Here is a 20,501-nt window from a genome sequence, read left to right as displayed (position 1 = left end):
TTCCTCTTTCCCCTTCTAATTCAGGGCTGTCTGATTTTGAGTGATGAACTGAATCATGCATCACTAGTGCTTGGAGCAAGACTGTCAGGAGCAACTATTCGAATCTTTAAGCACAACAGTAAGTATCAGATGGTGGACTCTGCCTTTTTGCAGATGCTTTGGATAGGATACACGCTCTTGTATCTTCTAATAGCTGGAAATCCAATTTCATGCAAGGAAATCAATTGCTGGCTATTGGAAAGGTCAGAAGACTGCTGCTACTGAGAATTTAATCATCCTGTATTGGATATTTTTTTATATATTCAGTCCCAACTAATAACACTTTTATCCTGAGGCTGTTCTGGCTTCCGTCTTCTGCATATGAAGAGAAACATGTTACCCTTCGGCAAGTGTAGGGGCACTGGTGTTTTAACATAGCTTCTTGTTACTTGGATAGCTCAGCATGGTTAGACTATTCAAAGAGTCCGTGTCACATAATAATGCAATCTTGTAGGGGTCTAGGTTACAATTTGGGGAATAAGAAAGTTTAAATTCAGAACCAGATGACAACGTTATCCTACAGTAACAAAAGCTTTTGGTTGCAGATGTCCTAGCTGAACTACACAGTCATGAATTGGTACAATGTAGTACTAAAGGAATTTTTGGGATGTGAAGCGTAGATTAATTTCACTGAGTTACTTGCTTTAGGTATTGTTTCTGAAATACACAGATTTTTTTACTTTCCTAATTTCATCTTCCTCCAAATGAGGTATTTATAATAACTTTCACATTAAAGTTACCTAGGATTTCCTTCCCTTACTCTCAGTGAATGAGGCACCAGTTGTCCTTGATTAATAAGGCCACTACCTTCATTCTTCAGCTACTCCTAATATTCTTTATAGTGTCAGTCTCAGATCATGATGACTCTTGCTCTCTTTGAAGTGTGTGGTGGTGACAGCAAAGCTGAGGTGGCTGCAATTATTTTTCTTTCTTTGTCCTACTTGGTAGTGGATTCTCTGCTGTGCTTACTGTTTCTTTTGTGTTCTCTCTTTCTTGTTCTCTATTGTTTGAATAATTGTCTTTACAAAAATGTAGAGCTTATTATAACATTTGTAATTTTTTTTAAATTCTTCATAAATCTTGGTTGCTGAGCAAGATCACAAAAGCTTTGCATTCTGCTTCTGCATTTGTATAGACATACTTCTGAATATTGCATCCATTTCCAGAGTTTCAAAGATCACTGGTTAGAACATAGTTCTGGGTATAAGTAGAAGGACTTAGAAGCTCTGCTCTGATGAAGAATAGATGATCTGTGGGAATGGGGTACTAACTAGCAGTGGTGAGATTAGGGAAAATTCTAGAAAAATTATAGATGGTGGGGTTCTGTGAAAGAGAATGGAATGGCAGATGAGAATTAGAAGGCAAAATGCAAACAATGGTCTTGGCCTGTCAAGATGATGTTCAGTTTATATTTCTGTATGTGTTCTCAGTCCTACTCTTGTTATACTCTGTGCTGCCTTAGTTAACTTGATTTCCCCAAGACGTTAATGGCTTTAACCACATTCTGCTTTTTAGAAGTTATGAGAGGGGGAAATGAAAAATCCCCCTGAAAATCCTTGTTCAATGTTTTTAATTTTTCCTGCCTCATTCTGTAGTTTGTCCTTTTTATTAAGGTAAGACCTAGTTCCCAGTCTTTCCCTCTTTCTTGACAGGTCAGAGCAGACATGTATTTTCCATCGTTCTCCCTAACTGCACTGAACTCATCTTTTCTTCATTGAGAGATTTTTTGGAGACAGGGACTACACCGCTTTCTTCATTGACTTTTTCTGAACACTAGCTGTCCTTTAACGGTCTGTTAACTGACCTGCTTTGCTGTATAATTTCTAGCCTAGCTCTAGTTCACCAGCTGCTCTTGCTGCTACAACTGCCCTAGTCTACCAGTTCTCTTTTCATGATTAATTGTGTACTTTTTCATGCCCTATTGTTTGTATCTGTCTCTGCTCAGCATTTTGGGTTTTACGTTTTGATTAATCCCATCTCCACTCCTTTCCTCAAAGATTTTTTTTCAGGACTGATTTCATGTCTGTTTATTTGTTCACATTATTTAGGTCTTTTAGGATTGTGTCAAGGGTTTGTAGGCAAAGCTAGTATGGTTTCAGAATACATTGCTACTAACAGCCTCATCTGTCTGGTTTTTTATATGCTGAACACTGTCCTCTTTCCTACACTGGTGATTCTCTTTTCTTTCTTTTCTATTTTTGGTTTAGAAGCTTCGTGTTCCACACCTCCAGTCCCTTCAATTTTAAATGAAGGAATAAAAAAGTACACTGCCCCACTTCTCTTCATGCACTTTGATCTATCTTTTACTTATCTTTAGTTGATTATCCTTGACCTTGCTTGTTTTTTTTTTAATTGTTTCTATTCACAAGGACATTCTTACTATCTAAGTGGCTTTCTGTTTTCATCAAAATGAGATATTCTTTTTTATTTGCCACCACCCCCATTTCCTGGTTTGTGCCTAATGCTCTAACTTATGCTTTTAGCATAGGATTATGAAATTCTTCCTTGGAGTTAATAGAGTCACCCACTCTCTTCAATCTCATCCGTGGGCCCGCAGCTAGACGAAGCCTGTGCTTGTTGAGTATATGGTCTGTCCTCCATGCTGGAGCAATTTGTGCATTTCTGGAATATTGCTGTCTTTAGTCATGTCAAAGCTCAAGCTAGCTGTTTTGGTACCATTTAACAGTAATTTCTGGTGCAGATATGCAAAGCCTGGAGAAGCTGCTCAAAGATGCTATTGTGCATGGGCAACCTCGTACACGGAGGCCCTGGAAAAAAATTCTTATCTTGGTGGAAGGAATATACAGGTACAAACTATTCTTTATATTCCTAAGACCCTCCACATGAGATCTAGATGCTTAGTGTTTGGGTTTCTTTGCCAAATCAAACTATGAATGTTGTCACTTCATAGTTATTTCATTAATCTCATCTGTGAATTAAATTATGCTATGTTGGTCTCACATCCTGGGTTTTCTTTGCTAGAACTGTAGCTGCACCTGGTGCTATCACAATGCTTCCCACATCTTGATTAGATTATAGAAATTAAATAATCAAACCTGATTATTTATATCAGAACTGTGATCTTAAATTGCTTGTCCATTCCATTCTTTCTGTGCTCACTAGATGATGCTAGTGTGAATGGAATTGCACAAATATAATTTTTTTGCTGAGAGTGAGTAGGAGCATGTAGTAGTCACAGTTGTGTTAGGCATTTAAATCATAGTGACTTTCGGCACAAAATGGGGTGCTTTGGAGTGCTACTAATGTTCTTAAAAACAACAGGTAAGTAGATCTCAGATCAGAATACTGACATAAGGGTGGAAGTAAAATTGAGATAATTAATTTATAAAGTTGTCACTGAACACATTCCTATGCTTACTGTTGCTTCTGCTTATTTAGGCTGTATGTCAGCATCCCAGAGATGTTGAACAGGTAGAAACCAAAGCTCTGGGCCCCAGGTGCAAGGAGGAGAGGTGCATCTCTGCAGAACATGATGTTTCTAGCAAATTTTAAGTGCTCATAATTGCTGAAAGAATGAAGAAATGAAAGCATAGTGACTTCAGGCTCTGTAAGGTGGTTGTCCCAACGATTAAATCAACTTACACTGAATTTTTGTTTCTCAACAGTATGGAGGGATCCATAGTCCGTTTGCCTGAAGTGATTGCCCTTAAGAAGAAGTACAAATCCTATCTGTACCTTGATGAAGCTCACAGTATAGGTGCCCTGGGTCCCGGTGGCCGGGGTGTAGTGGAGTATTTTGGACTCAATCCTGAAGATGTGGATGTTATGATGGGAACATTCACCAAAAGCTTTGGAGCCGCAGGAGGATACATTGGGGGCAAAAAGGTAAAGAGCTGGGAATCACATGACTATTTTGGGCAGGTGGTAGAGTCCTTCATTAGGCATTTCAAAGTTATTCTATTTCTCAAGTACCCTAATTGTCCATTTGTTTCATAAACTTAAATACTGTCTAATAATGTGAAAATCTGTGCAGGGCAGAAGAGTCTAGTCTAGTAAAATACCTCATAATTGTTTAGATCTCACATGGTCAGCGATGATCTCAGTTTGCAGAATGTACAGTGGTGATATAATATCTTTCTAGGAACTGCTAGGAGCCAGCAAGCAGGGATTTGTTGAAGTTATTTTTAATGAGACTTGCAGGAAAAATGCCAAAAGCTGAAGTTTTTCATGTGTTTAGAGGAAAATCCTCTTCTTAGGTTAGTCTAGTAGAATTGATTCCCTCTGGACACAAACAGTTTGCTTTCTAAAAAGGCACTTCTTCCCTTTTGTTTTTTTGGTTGATTGGGTTGGGGTTTTTTGTTTTGGTGTTTTGTTTGCTTGAGGGTTTTGGGGTGTTTTTTGACTACTGTCCCTTTTTTTCTTGGAAAGTATGGTTAGAAAGTGTTGCTCTCGCCAAACTGCTAATTCTCGGGGGGATGGACTAGCAATTCCCTGTGTTGCCTTTCTTATATCCTAAACTATATCTCACAGATCAGGCTTCTAAGCTTTATTTGAGGGTAAACTTCTACCATTTTCCTACCAGGACAAGAATTTTTTATTTATTAATTGTGATAGTTACTTCCACCCATCCAAATGGAGATGAGACTTACAGATGTTCCTCTTAGGGAGTTTACTACAGTTAGATTAAAATTACTCTTATATCTTTCCCAGAAAAAAAAGCACCATATAAATCTTTTTCCAAAGGTAGTGAGCCATTGGGATTAAGTCCATGACATAAGGTAAAGCAGCTAAGAGTCCTTTTTTAACTGTGTTTTAGCTACTGATTGAGGGATTGCTTCAGAGGTAAGAGGCCTTAAATTTTTTTACGTAGTTTATTTCAAAGTCCCTTTACAACTTTCTTTCATTTAACTCTGACCCTAGATAGACAGCAACAGAACACTTCCACGTGTTTTTATAATGCATTCCCAGTTTGTGGTAGCTAGAGGGTCATCATTATTTATTTTGTGGTAGCAGAAGACAGAATCTGTCCTGGCATTCATACTGGTGTTTATAATATTTTGCTAGGGTGATCTGGGTATTTTAGCATGGTTTTGTTACAGTTAACAAGCAGCCTAGATCTAAGGTTTGTTGGTCCTTTGTTCCTTATCTGAGCTACTTCTGCCCTCTAACAAAAATAGCATGTGTGTTTAACTGGGAATCGCAGGAGGATTAGACTGAGGTTCTTGCACTCTCCTAAATTACACCTACTGTTTTATTTATATTTTGCTGATAAATGAGAGAAAAAAATTTGTGACCTGTTCCTTGTTTGGTGACTTTTGTGGGGAAACAAGTATATTGAGCACCATACATAAGCACCTGTGGATCCTGCTCCCCACTATTTCATTTGTTTTATGCTCCCCGTGCTATAATAAACACTTCTGAAACGCAGCCTGGGCACAGCTTGAGTAATGCAAACACCTTGTTAAAATCCACTGCTGGTGGTGTTATCTAAACAGGTCTGTTGTAGGCATTGGTCTCTGATCAACACACATTCTTGCCCTGTGACATTATTATGGGATGTCATGTCACTCCTGTACAGTTTTTAACTGTTTATTTCTTATACTATGAAATCAATCCTTGAGATACTTGTTCTCTTCTGGGGCATTCTGAAGGAGGTTTCTTGTGGTGCCTCATTTTATTGTGATTAAAGACATGAAAATGAAGCATTTCTCTGAGTGCTGGGAAGGCAATGTCTGATGCCTCTTGTGTTTTGCTAGGAACTGATTGATTACCTCAGAACATACTCTCACAGTGCAGTGTATGCAACATCAATGTCACCTCCTGTTGTGGAGCAAATCATCACCTCCGTGAAGTGCATTATGGGTGAAGATGGTACAACTATTGGTGAGTCTTTCAAACAGTAAGCATGTAGAAAGGGGAAGCCAAACAGTTATCCCTTTGACAGATAACTCATTCAGTGGACACATTCATGATTATTTGTAAGTACATATTGGGTCGGAGTTTCTGGAGCAATAAACCAGTTTACTATCCTTGACAGATCAGCCTAATAACAATATAAAGAGTTTCCAGCTAGAGGTAAGTCATCTTAGTCTCATCTAAGACACAGTATTGTCTTGTATTGGTTTTTAGTTCTGCCTACCTATTCTAGCTTCCTTCTTTTTCTTCCCATTGTCTGTCCTTTGTTATTTGCCCCACTGTAAACATTGCTTTCAGAGTATTTTGCTGTGTATCTTTTACAATTGTGTGCTGGTTACTGGAGGGCAGTACTTTCAGTTTTCATCTCTAATATAATTTGCTCTTTGCATCTCAGTTAAAGTAAATATGGGAATGTTTCTGAAATCCCTTTTTACCTCAGGAGCTAGAAGCAGTTTTCAAAATCAGTGAATTTAATGGACCAGGAAAAGAAATTCAGCATATTTGTCTTTATAGTCTTAGTTTTTTTATTTCATTATGAAAGTAAAAAAGGGGAAATTTGTACTCATCTCTGTGCATTCAAAGTCATAGTCACAAATCCTCATGTCTCATTTGCCTAGTGGCTAGCAGCTTCCTTCAGTTATAGCATGAAGTAAACAGCTTGCACTTGTGATATTAAAGCTGCCTTGAAACTGAAATGGTACAGCAGTTTGCATGCAGGATACTTTTCCCTCTTCATGGGTAATTAAAAGGTTGTGAGCAGCACACACGGGATAACAGTGTAGTTTGCTGAGGATCTGTCAGTGGCGTTCAGTTTGCAGGCTCTTAGAATTGAAGCTGCAGTATATATTGACTTCTGGGAGCTTGAGGCATCTGGCCACGAGGTGGTGGTGGTGTATGCTTTAGAACTGAATTTGCTTTTTGCTTTTGAACATGGACCAGCTAAACTGTTGGGTAACTCTTACAATGGAAAACCTCACTGGAGAAATGACTTGAGAATTTTTCTATTATAACAGGTTTCATTTTGTTTGCTTACATTATCTGAGAACAGAGTTAGGTGCTAGCAATTGGTGTTGGTGATTGCTCAGTAGAGATGTCATCAGTGAGGCCCAATACAGCCAGGCAGCACATTGAGTGCTTCCAAGTGGTCCATGAGAGATACCCATACCAGCCAAGAGTTGTCTCCCTGCTCTCGAGTACAGATATTAACCAAGCTTCAAATGACATGAAAAGTTGTCTTGCTCTTATCTTAAAAGGGACTGTTGAAGCTCTTTATAGCTGATGATTTGCCAACAATCTGTGGTCTGCTTAGGCATTGCTTCTTTTGGGTTTCTTCCAGTATCTTTTTTGCTTAATGAAGGAGGAAGCAAGGAATATGTAACTGATTCCTGTTTGCAGTATTTAAACTCAGGCATTTTTGCCTGTTTCTGAGGCTACAGTGCGGTATTTGTTCAAACCAGGAGAATGGAACTTCCACTCCAGACTGTTTTCCTGCCATTATGCCAGCAGGATCCATCTGAGCTGAAAGGCAAAACAGATCAGGAACCAGTTTGGCAAAAAAATAAACTCAGAAGAGGTTTATTGTTCTCATGTTGCTTAAAACGCATGTCAGATACATCCTGCTAATTTAGTGCCAAGGAGTACCAGAATTCCTAGTCACTCTTTCTAATGAGAAAGTAAGTCTGTCATTTCAAAGAGGTCTCAGTAAGTCCAATTTCTATAGGAGCTGTAGCAGTTTTTGTAAGTGATGGATATAACAGCTGGATAGCCAGAACCCTGTCAAATCTCAAAGGGTTTCTCAGCTAGAGGTCTTGTGAAAGTGTTACTGGCTTTTTAAGCATCCAAGTCAACCTTCATTTTCGATAAACACCTCATAGGATGATTCCTGCATGAAAGTGCTTCTGTGTTCATTTTCTGCAGAGTGCTGTTACCCAGTAATGCATTTTTTAATTGCCTTAAGGCTTTAGAGATAATATTACTTTGTAGACATTTTCTGTGGATGAAGTTGGCAAAAGTTCAGTTGGGTGAATTGAGCTGCTTAGTGGTAGCATGACAGTTTTTTCTTTATTTAAGGGCTTTGGCTGAAAAACTTCTATTTGGATTCTGTGGAATTACAAGTGGGACTCTGGAGGACCACTGCTTGTGGTTGGTTTGAGTAGGAGAAAATGAGGACTAGATGGGTGCTTATAATAGTTGTTAGCTGTGGAAGACAAGTGGAGAACAGTGTTAAACTGGGTCACTGGTAAGCACCTCTGAATTGACTGCATATACAAAAATTTCATTGCTTTTAAATTAGTCAAGCTGAACGAATGGATGAAGGAAACAGATAGGGCAGTGGTTTTACCAGAGCACAGGAGTTGGAGCTGGAGTCAGAACAGTAGATGGCTAGCTCCCAGCCTTGTGTTTTGGGCCACAGATAAATCTTTTAATGGCTTCAAGAATGGTTTCCTGAAAAGAGCCTTTGTGGCTTCTTTGTCTGCCTGCTTCTGTTTACCACATGCTATGTGTAATAGCTGCTGTTCTTCGTGGCATCAAACCTTCATGGACATTTTGATGTCAGATTGAGATAGTCTGTAGCTGAGGAATATGTAGTAGGAACCAATTAGTGTTTGTAGATTAAAGGGGTTTTTGTATATCATTTTGCAAGAATATGTAAATTCTCTTAGGTTATTTCTAAATCTAATGAAGCATTTGAAGGCTCCAAACTTACAACATAAGGTGTTGTAGTTGCTAAAACTTTACATAACTAAAAAAGTGAATGTCTCCTTTCAGATTTTTCCAGCAATCTGCCAATGATTAAATAGGACTTTAGTAGGAGGCAGCACAGACAAAATACAGATGCTATGAAAAGCTGAATAGCTGCTTACAGAGAATGTAAGATGGGTGACATGCAAATGTGCTGCCTGAATTGGGACAGTAGTTTCTTGAGTCTTGATTTCTGTTCAAACTAATCTGTTAATTCTTTGTAATGTTTGTGCATGTAAGTTACTAGCAAACCTCAATCACTCTGAAGACATCTGCAGGAATATAATTATATATGAATATAAGTATATTACTTGCTCCTTCATCCAGACTGCAAAAACCACTCCAACAACCAAAGCAGTGGCAGAGCCATGTTACAGGTTCTTGGTAGTGGTGCTTCCAGTGCATCTGAAACTCTAAATTATCCGATCAATGTCTGAGAATTTATGTCAGTCCTATTTTACTTGCATTACTTGTAAATTGGGTAGAAGACCATCACGTGGTCTTAAACAAAACATGCTTGATCTGTGATCCCTTTCTTCAAAGAATTTCTTCAAAGCAACAGTTGTCCTCAGGAGTGTTGAACATCTTGAGCACATAGACTCTGTTCAAGAGAACTCAGTATCTCATATATCATCACATTTGGCTTTGATATATGGTAGAGCATGGTGAGGAACAGAAAGGGAGAAGGCTTCTTTCTGCAAAAACTTTTGGAGCTGCTTTCCAGTTCGAAGTCACTAGGGTTGTAACGATCAGGAGCAAGTGTTGCAGATGCGTGTCAACAGTTCAGTGAATGCTGCTCTTGGTCTCTGTTCAGCCACAAAGATGAATGAACTTCAGATAGTTTTGTAGACAAAGGGACTTTTTAAACAATGATAATAAAAAAGATACAATAAGCAGACTTTTCAGGGTCGTAGTATACACAAAGATGACAAGTTGGTTCTTGAAATGGAATTCTGGAAAGTTCTAGCTACTTGATTCTTGCTGTTCATGGGGTGTTTGGGTTATTTAAATTGACTGTAGGGAAAATGAGACAGCTTGGTACTTGTCATGGTAAATGAGATGTTGGGGTTTATAATGTTAAGTACTTGACCTGCCTTGGTGAATTTTTCAGCATCAGTGGTTTGGTTTGAGTTGAAAGCTGGATTTTTTGCCATTACAATCTCTCTAGGTCTGGGAATCCAGCTGGTTCCTTCCTATTATTTACATAAGAGCTAGTGATACATCCTGTACAACTGGAGTTCTGTTAGCACTGTTGCTGTTCAGGACCCAGTGTGTTTGTTGCCCTGATAACATTGCTGGGGGCAAGTGGAAGAAAATCTTAAAGTAACCTGACTGATATGCAGGCAAATCAAAACATGCAAAGTGAAACCAGTCTAGGAACTGGTTAACCACCTTCAGATATGAAACTTAATTTGCTTTCCTGTGTATTAAAAACTGAAGATGAGTCTTAAATCCAGGTGTATTTTAAGTTTGAACTAAAGCTGGCAGTGCTAATACCTTGTAAAAGAGGTAAACCACTTCCTTCCATGCACATTAACTCAATAATAGTAATTATACATGTTGACATTTATAACGAGTTTACTGTCTTCCATCTCATTTTAGGAGGCAAATATCCCATTCCTAATCACAGCACCATACATAGCATGTATAGAATAAGGTGTGGATAGACCTTGCCCAAGATGGCACTTAAATTTTGAGCACTGCATAGTAACAAAGGATTATTATCCTACATAGCTCAATGGAGGTAGCAGTTGCATAGGCCATCCCAGCTGCTTAACTGTTGGAAACGATAAGTGACCTTTGAAGGCCATTCAGTCAGGTAGCAGCATACAATATAGTATTTGCTATGTGCAACAATGTTGAGCAAGTTAAATCAGAAAAGTTAGTTAAACCAATTATAACCAAAAGGATTAAGAACGTACAGCGTCTTGGCAGAGAATTGAGCATAACTGAGCTATTGAGAAGACAGGACCATTGTTGTACTGTTAATATGCATGGGGAGAAGCGTCCTGGAAAAAACCCCAAGCCTAGTCTGCTTAAATTCTGGAGGAGAAAAGACTGCAATTAGTGTTTTAAGCTCCATGTGGTTAAAAAGGCCCGTACAACATCAGTAGTTTAATCAGCTGCCTAATCAGTAAGTTTCTTTAAGTTGGACATTTTCTAACATTACCTTTTTCTCCAAAGACAAGTCAGAACTATATGCAAGTATAAAGCATAAGCAGTAATGAAGGAATAGCCAATGTTTCATTACCTGGAATTGAATTTTAAGTAGCTTATAGTATATTTATAAAGGAAGTCCGTATCTTGACATTGTTAGCAGTAGATCCACAAATGGAAGCAGTGACTGCTGTTGTACTCAAAGGGGGAAATAAATACTCCTTGTACAAGCTGAGGTTGAAAACATTCAATTAGCATTAACATCGGTTCATTTGAATTTCCTCCAATAATGCACTTGTTAATGAGGTGTTAAATTATCACCTTGGGAACCTGGGACCAGTCAAAACTAATTTGAGCGAAGTGAAAACTTTTTTTGTTGCTGCCCTTGAGAATCTCAAGCTGAGCTGGGAAACTGTTGGAAAAACAAATACTCTGGGGGTCATAAAGAGAGTTTCCTGCTTCTCTCTAGGGGTCTAACAGTTTTAAACATCATTCTCTGTATTTGTGCTTCCAGCTGAGGATCTTTTAAATCTAGCTTGTTGCTGCACCCCTACCTCCCTCCCACAGAGCACAGCAAGCCTCCAGAAAAATTGCTTTAACCTGGGCTGGGCAGGAGAAATCTTTCAGCCTTTGATGCTTTGAAGGGTGTTTACAGACATTAGCAGAGCTCTACCCTTTATCTTGTACATTGGAATGTGAGAATTCTTCAGCACCTCTTCTTCTGAACTTTATTCAATATTGTGATGTTTGTGCAAGAGCTTATAAACCTTTATAATTGTACACCTGCTTTGTTCGCTTAACGTTCTGGTTCTTGCTATTTCTGTTCAGGTGTGAGCTGTCATCCTATGTCTTCATACCCTAAACACTGATCTGTCACAGCTGAAATACAACTAGGAATGTGACTTTGTTGAAATAATTTAATTTTTCTTCATTTCTTACACTATATTTGATTTAAAACTTGTGGCTCACTTTTTACTCTCAATAGCACGTGACATGCCGTGTTTCTACGGAATGCTGATGTGCTGCTCTTACAGATAAAATGAGAAAATACTGGTAGCAGGTCACTACTATATATTGTTAGCAGTAGTGCAACTAAAATTCTTGTAAATAGTAACATTGAAGTAAAGCATTTCAACAGAAGTAATCAAAAATCAGGTGATGTGCACTTTGTCTTTCTTTGGGTTAGTGTGAAATAGATTTCATGGTTCCTAGTGTGGTACATAATTGACTAGAGCAGTATTTTGAAAATACCTGAATGACCCACACAAGCACCACTTCCTATCATCAGTCCTGGCAACTGCAGCAATTTTCTACATAGAAAAATTATTACTAGTATTACAATAGTGTCTGCAGTATACAGACTTCTATGAAGTCTATGTAATATGTTTCTATCTTCTTGGGAAAAGAGCAATAGTTGGTAACTGAAACCCTATCTGTGAGCTATGCATGTGTGTTAGGCTATGTGGGACTTGCAGACCAGTTGAACTACTGTCCATGCCTACTTTAGTGGGTTCTGTTGTACAATGTGGTTGGCACCAGGTCAACTCATGCTGTTTCACATCAGTGCAGTTGACCTACCACAAATTCCCAAACATAGACAGTCTTGACATTCTACAATGTGTACTTTTGTCCTACTAGTGTGCAGATGTTTGCTAATGTTCCAGAATTAATAAACTTACTTAGTGCAGATTTCATCTTTAAAGGAAGATGCTGTCTGAAAAACCTGCATGCCAATTAATGTGTTTTAAGAGCATATGGCCAGAGGAGAGATTTGAGATTACTTTAAATAAGATGGAGCAGGTTCTGTTGCAGTCTAACTTCAAGACAAATTGGCTTGTCAGGGACAGGATAAATCGAGCTGTAGAGCTTCTTTCTGCCATGAGTAAGCTTCTGTTAATGCTCAGGCTATTCCCTAATTGTTGCATAGTGGAAAAATTGTGGTTACAATACTGCCTACATGGGGGAAAATGTATTACAGAGTATGCATGCTTCTCAAGTTCATGTTGGCTAGCAGCTCCTAAGATTTCTTAACTGTTTCTCCATGGACACTGGGATTGGGAAAAAACCCAACCCAACCAACCAAAAAAAAAATCCCCACTAGTAAAATGGGCAATGTTCTGCAACTAGTATTTCTGGAACTAAGTACTCTGTGCTAACAGATATGTTAGTCTTACAGCATAACTGTCTGTACCAAGAGCTGGAAGCAGAATGTTTAGTACCTCCAATCTTTACTGAAAATAGCTTGTCTTTTCTGGGATTATAGCTATATTCCTGACAAATGACTTTTTGTTCAGAACCTAGCATTGTAGAGGCAATTGTGGGTTTATATGCATGGCTTTGATCTTTTCAGGATCCTTGGAAAACAGAGCTGTTGAAGAAAAACAAGTCTGTAAATGTCACAGGAGAGACAAGGCCTCCAGGGTTTGGACCTTTTCAGATACAAAGCTTACTCTTCCACCTCACTGCTGTTCCAGGTGGCAGGATACCAGGAGCTTCTTGCCAAGTACAACTTACTAACATGGGAAAGCTCAACACCCTTCCTGTTGAAATTATTGCTCTGAGAGCACACTGGAGAAGGACAAGTATGGCTGCTATAACAGATGTGCAGTCAGATGTGGCCAGCTCTGACTTAGTGGCAAATTTGCAGGCTATAGCTTTTATCATGAGATGAGCTTCTTGACTATAAACATCATTGACATCAAAGGAGAAACTTGAAATGTTATACAGGACCACTTACTGGAATGGATCGAGGTCTTCGCAAAGAGATATATGAAGACTGTGTTCTGTGAAAGATTCAGGTGCTACCTTCTCAATGTCTTCATATATAAGCTTCCCATTGAAAAAAAAACAAAACTGAGCCAACTCATTCAGAGTGGAAGTTCTTAACTTTAGGACACGTTAGTAAAGAGCACGTTCACACTTGCAGCATCCTGTCTCTCCCGTTGTGCCCTGTGTTGGGTGAAATCTGTAGCAATATTAATATTATCTACCCTAGCTGAAACCAGGACAGAAGTTCAAGTCATGTTGAGGGACCAAAAGACCTCTGTAACTTACTGTGCTCCATTTCATAAGTTCCCATTTAGTACCACTGATGAAAAAAAAGTAGGTATCAAGAACTATTCTGTTCACTTTTCTTATCCCTCAAGGAAGTCTTCTATCAAGAGACATAGTAGAAGGTACTCTATCTGGCAGGCTTTTTTCTGGATTTTCAAACCAACACAAAGATTAAATACTTCTCATAGTACCTTACAGTATCAGTTACTGGTCAAAGCTTACTTCTTTGTAGGATCTCATAATTGTCTCAAGCTCACAGAGCCTGTTTCATAGTGCCCTGGCATCGTTTCTTTATAGAGCTGGTTTCTGTTCAGTTGGCCACAAGATGGTACTCCAGTGTTTATGGCTGCTGTCTCCCAAAGGAGTTTGCCAAAGAGTAGGATAGTCAAACCCTCAGGTGATAGCCCCTCATGGATACCTCACTATCTAGGTAAGAGAATGGATACCCTAGCTCTATTTGTCACTTTCTAGGTGAAGCTGATTATTGGCTATTTCTAACCAAAGGTAGACATTTTATAGCTGGCTGGTATATCTTTTCCACTGAATGACAGGCCTTGCTGTGTTAGAACTTGAGCATTAGTCTAACTGCTTCAGGAACAATGCTGTTAGAAGCTTTTAAGGTGTTGACATGGAGTGTGACCAGTCAACTGACTTTTGCTGAATACTGTTTCTTGCACTTTGAGCATTCCCATGTGATCTTATAGTTGAGAGCAGCACTTCACTGGCTAATGCAGCTGTAGGGAATGAGGGAGAAGATTGTTGCTAGTCATCTGCAGTTAATTTGCACTGTTTCTTATGGCTACCTTACCAGTGCGCTTGTAACAAACGTGGGTAGAGCCTTCCCCAAATCTTCGTTCGCGAACCCTAGCCATGAGTGAGTGAGTGATGAGTATCTGTGATTTATGTGACATACAAATCCCTCTATTTGGCTGAACTGCTTTGAGTTTCAGAAGAATAGATGAAGCCCTATGGATGTTGTAAAACTTTGTGCTTCTATACTGGCTTGATGTGAAATTCAAAAAACAATGCAGTTAAAAAAGATATTAATGTTTCTGACCAGGTAACAAGAGATTCACAGGGAAGCTATTGTATTAAAGATCAACCAGCAGAGCTACTGAATAACTGCTCTAAAGTTGAGTACTACTTGGATATCTTGTTCTGTCCAGTCTATGGGTGCAGCATATACTCCTTAGCTCCTTAGAGATGTGCCTAATGGCAGGATAAATACACTGACAGACTAAACGTTAATACTGTTCGTAACTGTTCCATAAAACTGCACAGACTATACTTCACTACATTTTTCTGAAGACTATTCTTGCATTTGAGAATTTAAGGGAAAAATTGCTTTGCTTTTTCTCTGGACACAGCAGAGCTTAATTCTTCTTTTCCAAGTTGGATTTTGAGAGGTGTTTCCTGTTAACACAGGGCATTCAGTGACATTGGGTATGGCTGTCAGACTCTTCATCCTTCCTAACGCTGTAACCTGTGTTATATACATTAATTTTTATTGGATTTTAATTATTTTCATTTTTGTAATGCTTGTAACTGTCTTTCTTCACTATGAGCCCAGTTTGGAGTAGAGGAAAGCTACACAGCTGCCTTTTGGGTGGGATTTTGTCCATTAGGAAGAAGGAGTTAGTAGCTCATAGCCTGTTGATTCTGGATGTTGTGCTGTAATATCTTGTTCAAGTCCATAGATTTTGGCACGTAGTTAATTTAGAAATCTTAATACCCAGGGAAACCTTTGGAAAGTGCTATGTAGATAGCAAAATATTCCTATGCAAGTGTTTGTTCTTCGGATGAGTTCTTCGCACAATTCATCATGAAGTGAAGGATTTGAATAACAACATCTTTATGGAAGCTGGTAAACACGGGGAATTACACTGTGTTCCGGGACGTGGATGTGTATGATCTGGCAGTTTTGATAGTTCTGTTGTGGCATTTATTAGAATGGTGGGAGAAACTGCTGTTTTTCGGGCACGATCTTGGATCCATGAGGTGGTGTTCATAAGATAGCTGAAGTTTTGATTTTGATGCATTCAGTGGGATTGAAGGGTTGTTTGAAGGCTTGTATGAGGGACTTTGGGAATATTTTTCATAGCAAGAATTTTCTTAACACAGGTTCTAAATGTTCAGTGATTTCCCTTCAGTTTTGAGGGCAGTGTTACATGTTACAAGAGCTGTACAATCCATACACATTTGTTTTTCTATAGTAGTAATGTATTGTGCAGTGTTTCAAGTGCCTTTTCAGTAAAGTCTGTGTAGATCACACCTATTAAACTTAAGCATCGTGCACTACAGCTTTTTGTGTTAGGGGAAAAAGAAATACGGTTTTCTACACTGTATCTTGTGGTCAATACATGTAGAGAACATCTGTGCCATATAACACAGGGTGAACTCCAGCCTAACAGCAGCAGCATGACAGAACTTGTCCTGATGATATAGAACAGTGCAATAGATGCTTTTTTCATTTGTTCTGTCTCTTTTGAGGTGAATAGTTTTAGAAGAGATCTTATGCTGTCACTGTCAATAAACTCTGGAGATGGAAGGAGGACTTAGAACGTTGGCATTTTTGTTCTCCTTATGCTTGAGCGAAAGCTGAATTTGCATTTTATACTGACTGTATCCTTCTGGTTTTGACTATAGCTGCTTAAAATGTGGAATTGGGTTACTGTGCTGTTCTTATTGCACATGTTAAGCTGGAAGTGATAATCTATCTGGTTTTGTAAGTTTTTTTTATATCTGTATCATATTTTACAATTAATAAAGACAGTAATACTTGCTGACACTAGGTGACTGATACGTTATGTGCAACACTTCCTGATTGAAACACGTGAAGAGGCCTTCATCATATATTTTTGTATATATTTTTAATGGCTATTCATATCCTTTATCATCTTCTCTTGTACTACAAAGGCAAAGAGCGTTTCTTTACCCCCTTGTGTTGTTGTTTAAAGTCCCAAGGAACAGTTAGCTTTTACGCTGGCTTCCATTGTAAAAAGAGAGTCTGCACAAAACAGATGGAAAATATAGTTCCCACTCTTTGTTGCTATGTTGTAAAGCTACTGAACTGTCTCCATGGAAGTAGATTATAAACATCCTTAATATAATATGCTTTGTCGAAGCTTGCACATTCCTTAGCTTCTAAAGAAATGTGGTGTTTGTATGTGTTCCTGATGTTTTTGCTCTCTGTGGCTTTAATCTACCATAAAGGCTTGCCAATCTATTTGTGCTGTACAAAGGTTTGAATCTGTTTCCTTCTGTCTCTTCTTCACTGATGCTTTCTCTTATTCCTGGGATTTTTAAGAGCAAAGATGTGCTTTTTAAATTTCAGTGTCCATGGTATCATAGTAAGAAGAATATAGAAGGTTTTAAATGTTTGCTTTTCTTGACAATTCTGTTAACTTCTCAAGTTAAATTTTATTAAAAAATTTGTATAGAGGTTGGGATTTTTTTCATAGTTTTGACTTCATGGTGAAGGTGACTAGTTCAGAAGAGTAGTTTGAGCAGCACACATTTCTATTCCTTCTCTACAGGACACAAGAAGAGCTATCAAACAGGTTACATACAGCTGTCTTTGCAGTGATTATGAATGCTGTTATCATGACTGTGCATTTGTGATAATACAAAATCTGTATGAGCTAATGTGTAAGTAGTGTTAATACAATCGCAGAAATCTTCCCAGTGACTAATATTTAGCGTTAGATAATACATATACCCAGGCAACACCAACTTAATTTCTTTGTTCTGGAGGGATAGCCCTAATCACGTTCTTTAAAATTACTGACTGATCTGAACCAGTGCTTTATACATTCAACTTCAACATAAAGAGGACTGTAAATCATAATTTTTAGGATGCAGTGAATTTCAGCCATGTGACAGCAATGTTACCAGATGCAGTGAGCAAGTTGTAAACAAACATGAACATCTATTGTGAATTACATTTCAGAAATTGCTTTCTGGATTGCCTAGAGTGCGGCTGGGGGTGAGGATGGGAGTTCTTGCAGACAATGCTGCTGTTCTTTAGAAGGTCCTTCAGCTAGTCTCAGAGTGAAGTTGAGCTGGAAGTGTGCTTTTGTTCTTAGTTTCTATTACAGTGGAGTTACTTGGTCTGTCTGTATAGCTATTCTATTTAGCTATAATACTCTAGAGAGAACTTAAGCTGCCTTCAGTAGAAATTCAGCCTCTGGAAAAGTTCTGTGTGGAAAAATACTGTGGTGGCTTGTGGGGTTGGAGTTAGGGAACCCTTTTGGATCTCTTCATGAGCCTAGTCTCTCGCTGCAGCGTTGTTATACAGGTATTGGAACGTATCAGAGGAGATAAGTGTAATGTGACCATGAAATGGAATTGTTGTTCCTGTGCAATTCTTTGTATATAAAATAATTTTGTGTTCAATCTTATTGATTTTTAGATACACGGTCACATGCTCTCGCTTTGTTGTTCTTTTTTTTTAATGGTAAAATAGAGTTTGTGGACAATTTTTTTATCAGCTTACCAGACCAGGCATTATCTTGAATTCTACTTTAAGTGGAAAGGGCTTGTGTGTTTTTGACAGCCTTTTACAGGTGGTAGTGTTTTGGTTTGATTTTGTTTGTTGTTGTTGCCTTGGACAAGATCCATTCTTCATCAAAGACAGCAAATCCTCCTACTTCTGTCTAGGTGGATTTCCTATGAAGAGTCACACTAAACACAAATAGAGAGCATGGGATCGTTTGTTCTGTTTTGTATGAACTTTAAAGTAGAGACAGTTGCTATTTCTGCAGTGTCTGACTTGAATCTGGTATACCACTGAGCTAGTACTGGGGGAAAAAATTTCAAAGCAAATTACCAGATACATGAAATTCTAGTAGTCATTAAGGAATCTGATTGCACCAGCAACTGGCAGTCTTTTTAAAGACTTTCCTACGTCTAAAAGAAACAGGTTTCTTTAATGCAAACTGCATTTTGACTATGCAGAGAAATGGCAAGAGACTGTGTTATGATTTCCCATCTCTTGAAACTGAGTTCTTGAAATAAATTGCAAGTTGGCATTACATTTGAGGACATGGCTCTCTTTTACATGGATAACTCAAATAGATTCTTTATGCAGTGTGGATTTACTGTTTTGTAATTTCTGTATTTTTAAAATCAAGGGACTGCTGACAATAAACAATGGAAGCAATTAATTTTAGTTTGTGTGCTGCCTTCCATAAGATAAAAGCCTGTGTAAATGTGAATGGGAATTGTGGTTGGATTTGGGGCCTGTGTTTTGGGGGGATTGGTTTTTTTGGGGTTGGTTTGTTTGGTTGAGAGAAGAACCAGTCCAGGTGAGCTTTTGCAGAGGTCGGCCTAGGGGGATGCATGTCCTGCTGAATAGTCCCTCCCTCTTCTTTAGGTAATGACTGTGCAGACTTCAAAGACTGCTTGAGGTCAGCAGATCATTTCCTCTAATTATCACACAAGGAGTCTGAGATGGTAATGGCTCCATATCCCCGTTGCATGTCACTTTCTTATCTATACAGAGGGAAAGGGCAGTTTTTGAAATCAGAGGGGGTAAAATCACTGCAGCTGAAGTGTTAAACCTTGTGACGGTTACTGCTACAAACCCAAGATTCTTAAGATCTCCTCTAAAGGCTGACAGATGTAAACACATGCGTTTTGTTGGATTACAGGCAGATTAGGCTGTTGGCATCCCTTTAGCTGTGAACTCCTGAGGACTGTATGTACCTTATAGAACAAATAAACAGTCCAATGGAAAAGCTGTAGGTTCAGAGGACCGATCTCTTCAGGAACCTGAGAGCGAATGTGTTTGGGGTGCTGTTATGGCCGATGCATCAACTGATGAACCGCACAAAGCAGCACAAAAATTCACACACTTCAGTGACAAATATGTGGCATGTCTCAAATGCCAGGCTTGCATAGGAATTATGCTGGTATTAAGACAGCTGAAATATTTCCATATTAAATTACAAATAATCCTGACTTTTGGATGTACTAAAGAGTTGTGTGTTGTTCCTGTTGTGGAGCAATATTTTAAATGGGAGAGATTTGAAAGTTCATAATATATTTTTGTTTATATATATTATATATATATTTACATTTTTATATATGTGTATATTTTGTATAATATATATTTTTATATATAAAAATTTTATATATGTATATAAAATTTAACTTGACAATAGTCAGTGTATTCCATTGGTTATATTTTTATCAGAATGCTGAAAATATCTGGTATTTTTAAAAATGCTAGTTAGTGCATCCATGATGTTGCATACCAGTGGAGCCTTTAAAAAGCTGTCTTCCCCAGAACTGTACTGAAATTCACTTCATTATCGCTCACACAAAGCTCAGCAAAATTGATTGTTGGTGCCTTTTGTGTTTTTTGTTGGTTGTGGGTTTTTTGGGGGGGTGTCCCCTTGTTTCATTTAATTACATCTTAATGCAGATACCAATCCATCTGTGTGTTAAGAGGGACTAAAGTGTTTCAGTTAATAAAATAGGTTAATTCAGTTGCTGGCTCTAAAAAATTCAGATTAATTAGGAAATCTAAGTCGTAAACTAGAAAGAAGAGTCATAATAAAACCTACATGAAAGCTGTTCAGACATGTTTGTCCTTGGAGTTGTATTACATGATTTGATATGGTGTTAAT

At 38.3% G+C, this 20,501-nt stretch overlaps 1 protein-coding gene across 1 annotated transcript in view; it reads left to right on the top strand.

Annotated features, from left to right (window-relative positions):
• SPTLC2 (serine palmitoyltransferase long chain base subunit 2) overlaps positions 1–20,501 on the top strand; it is an 80,558-nt gene that overhangs the window by 26,716 nt on the left and 33,341 nt on the right. Inside the window, exons 6-9 of the mRNA XM_027672605.1 lie at positions 25–118; positions 2,741–2,846; positions 3,666–3,885; positions 5,757–5,883. Coding sequence (XP_027528406.1) covers positions 25–118; positions 2,741–2,846; positions 3,666–3,885; positions 5,757–5,883 — 547 coding nt within the window. The remainder of the gene's footprint in view (positions 1–24; positions 119–2,740; positions 2,847–3,665; positions 3,886–5,756; positions 5,884–20,501) is intronic.

The sequence above is a fragment of the Neopelma chrysocephalum genome, unplaced genomic scaffold, assembly GCF_003984885.1.
Source record: "Neopelma chrysocephalum unplaced genomic scaffold, ASM398488v2 Primary Assembly neopelma1_24, whole genome shotgun sequence".
NCBI lineage: Eukaryota > Metazoa > Chordata > Aves > Passeriformes > Pipridae > Neopelma > Neopelma chrysocephalum.
This window is presented reverse-complemented; position numbering and strand designations above follow the sequence as displayed.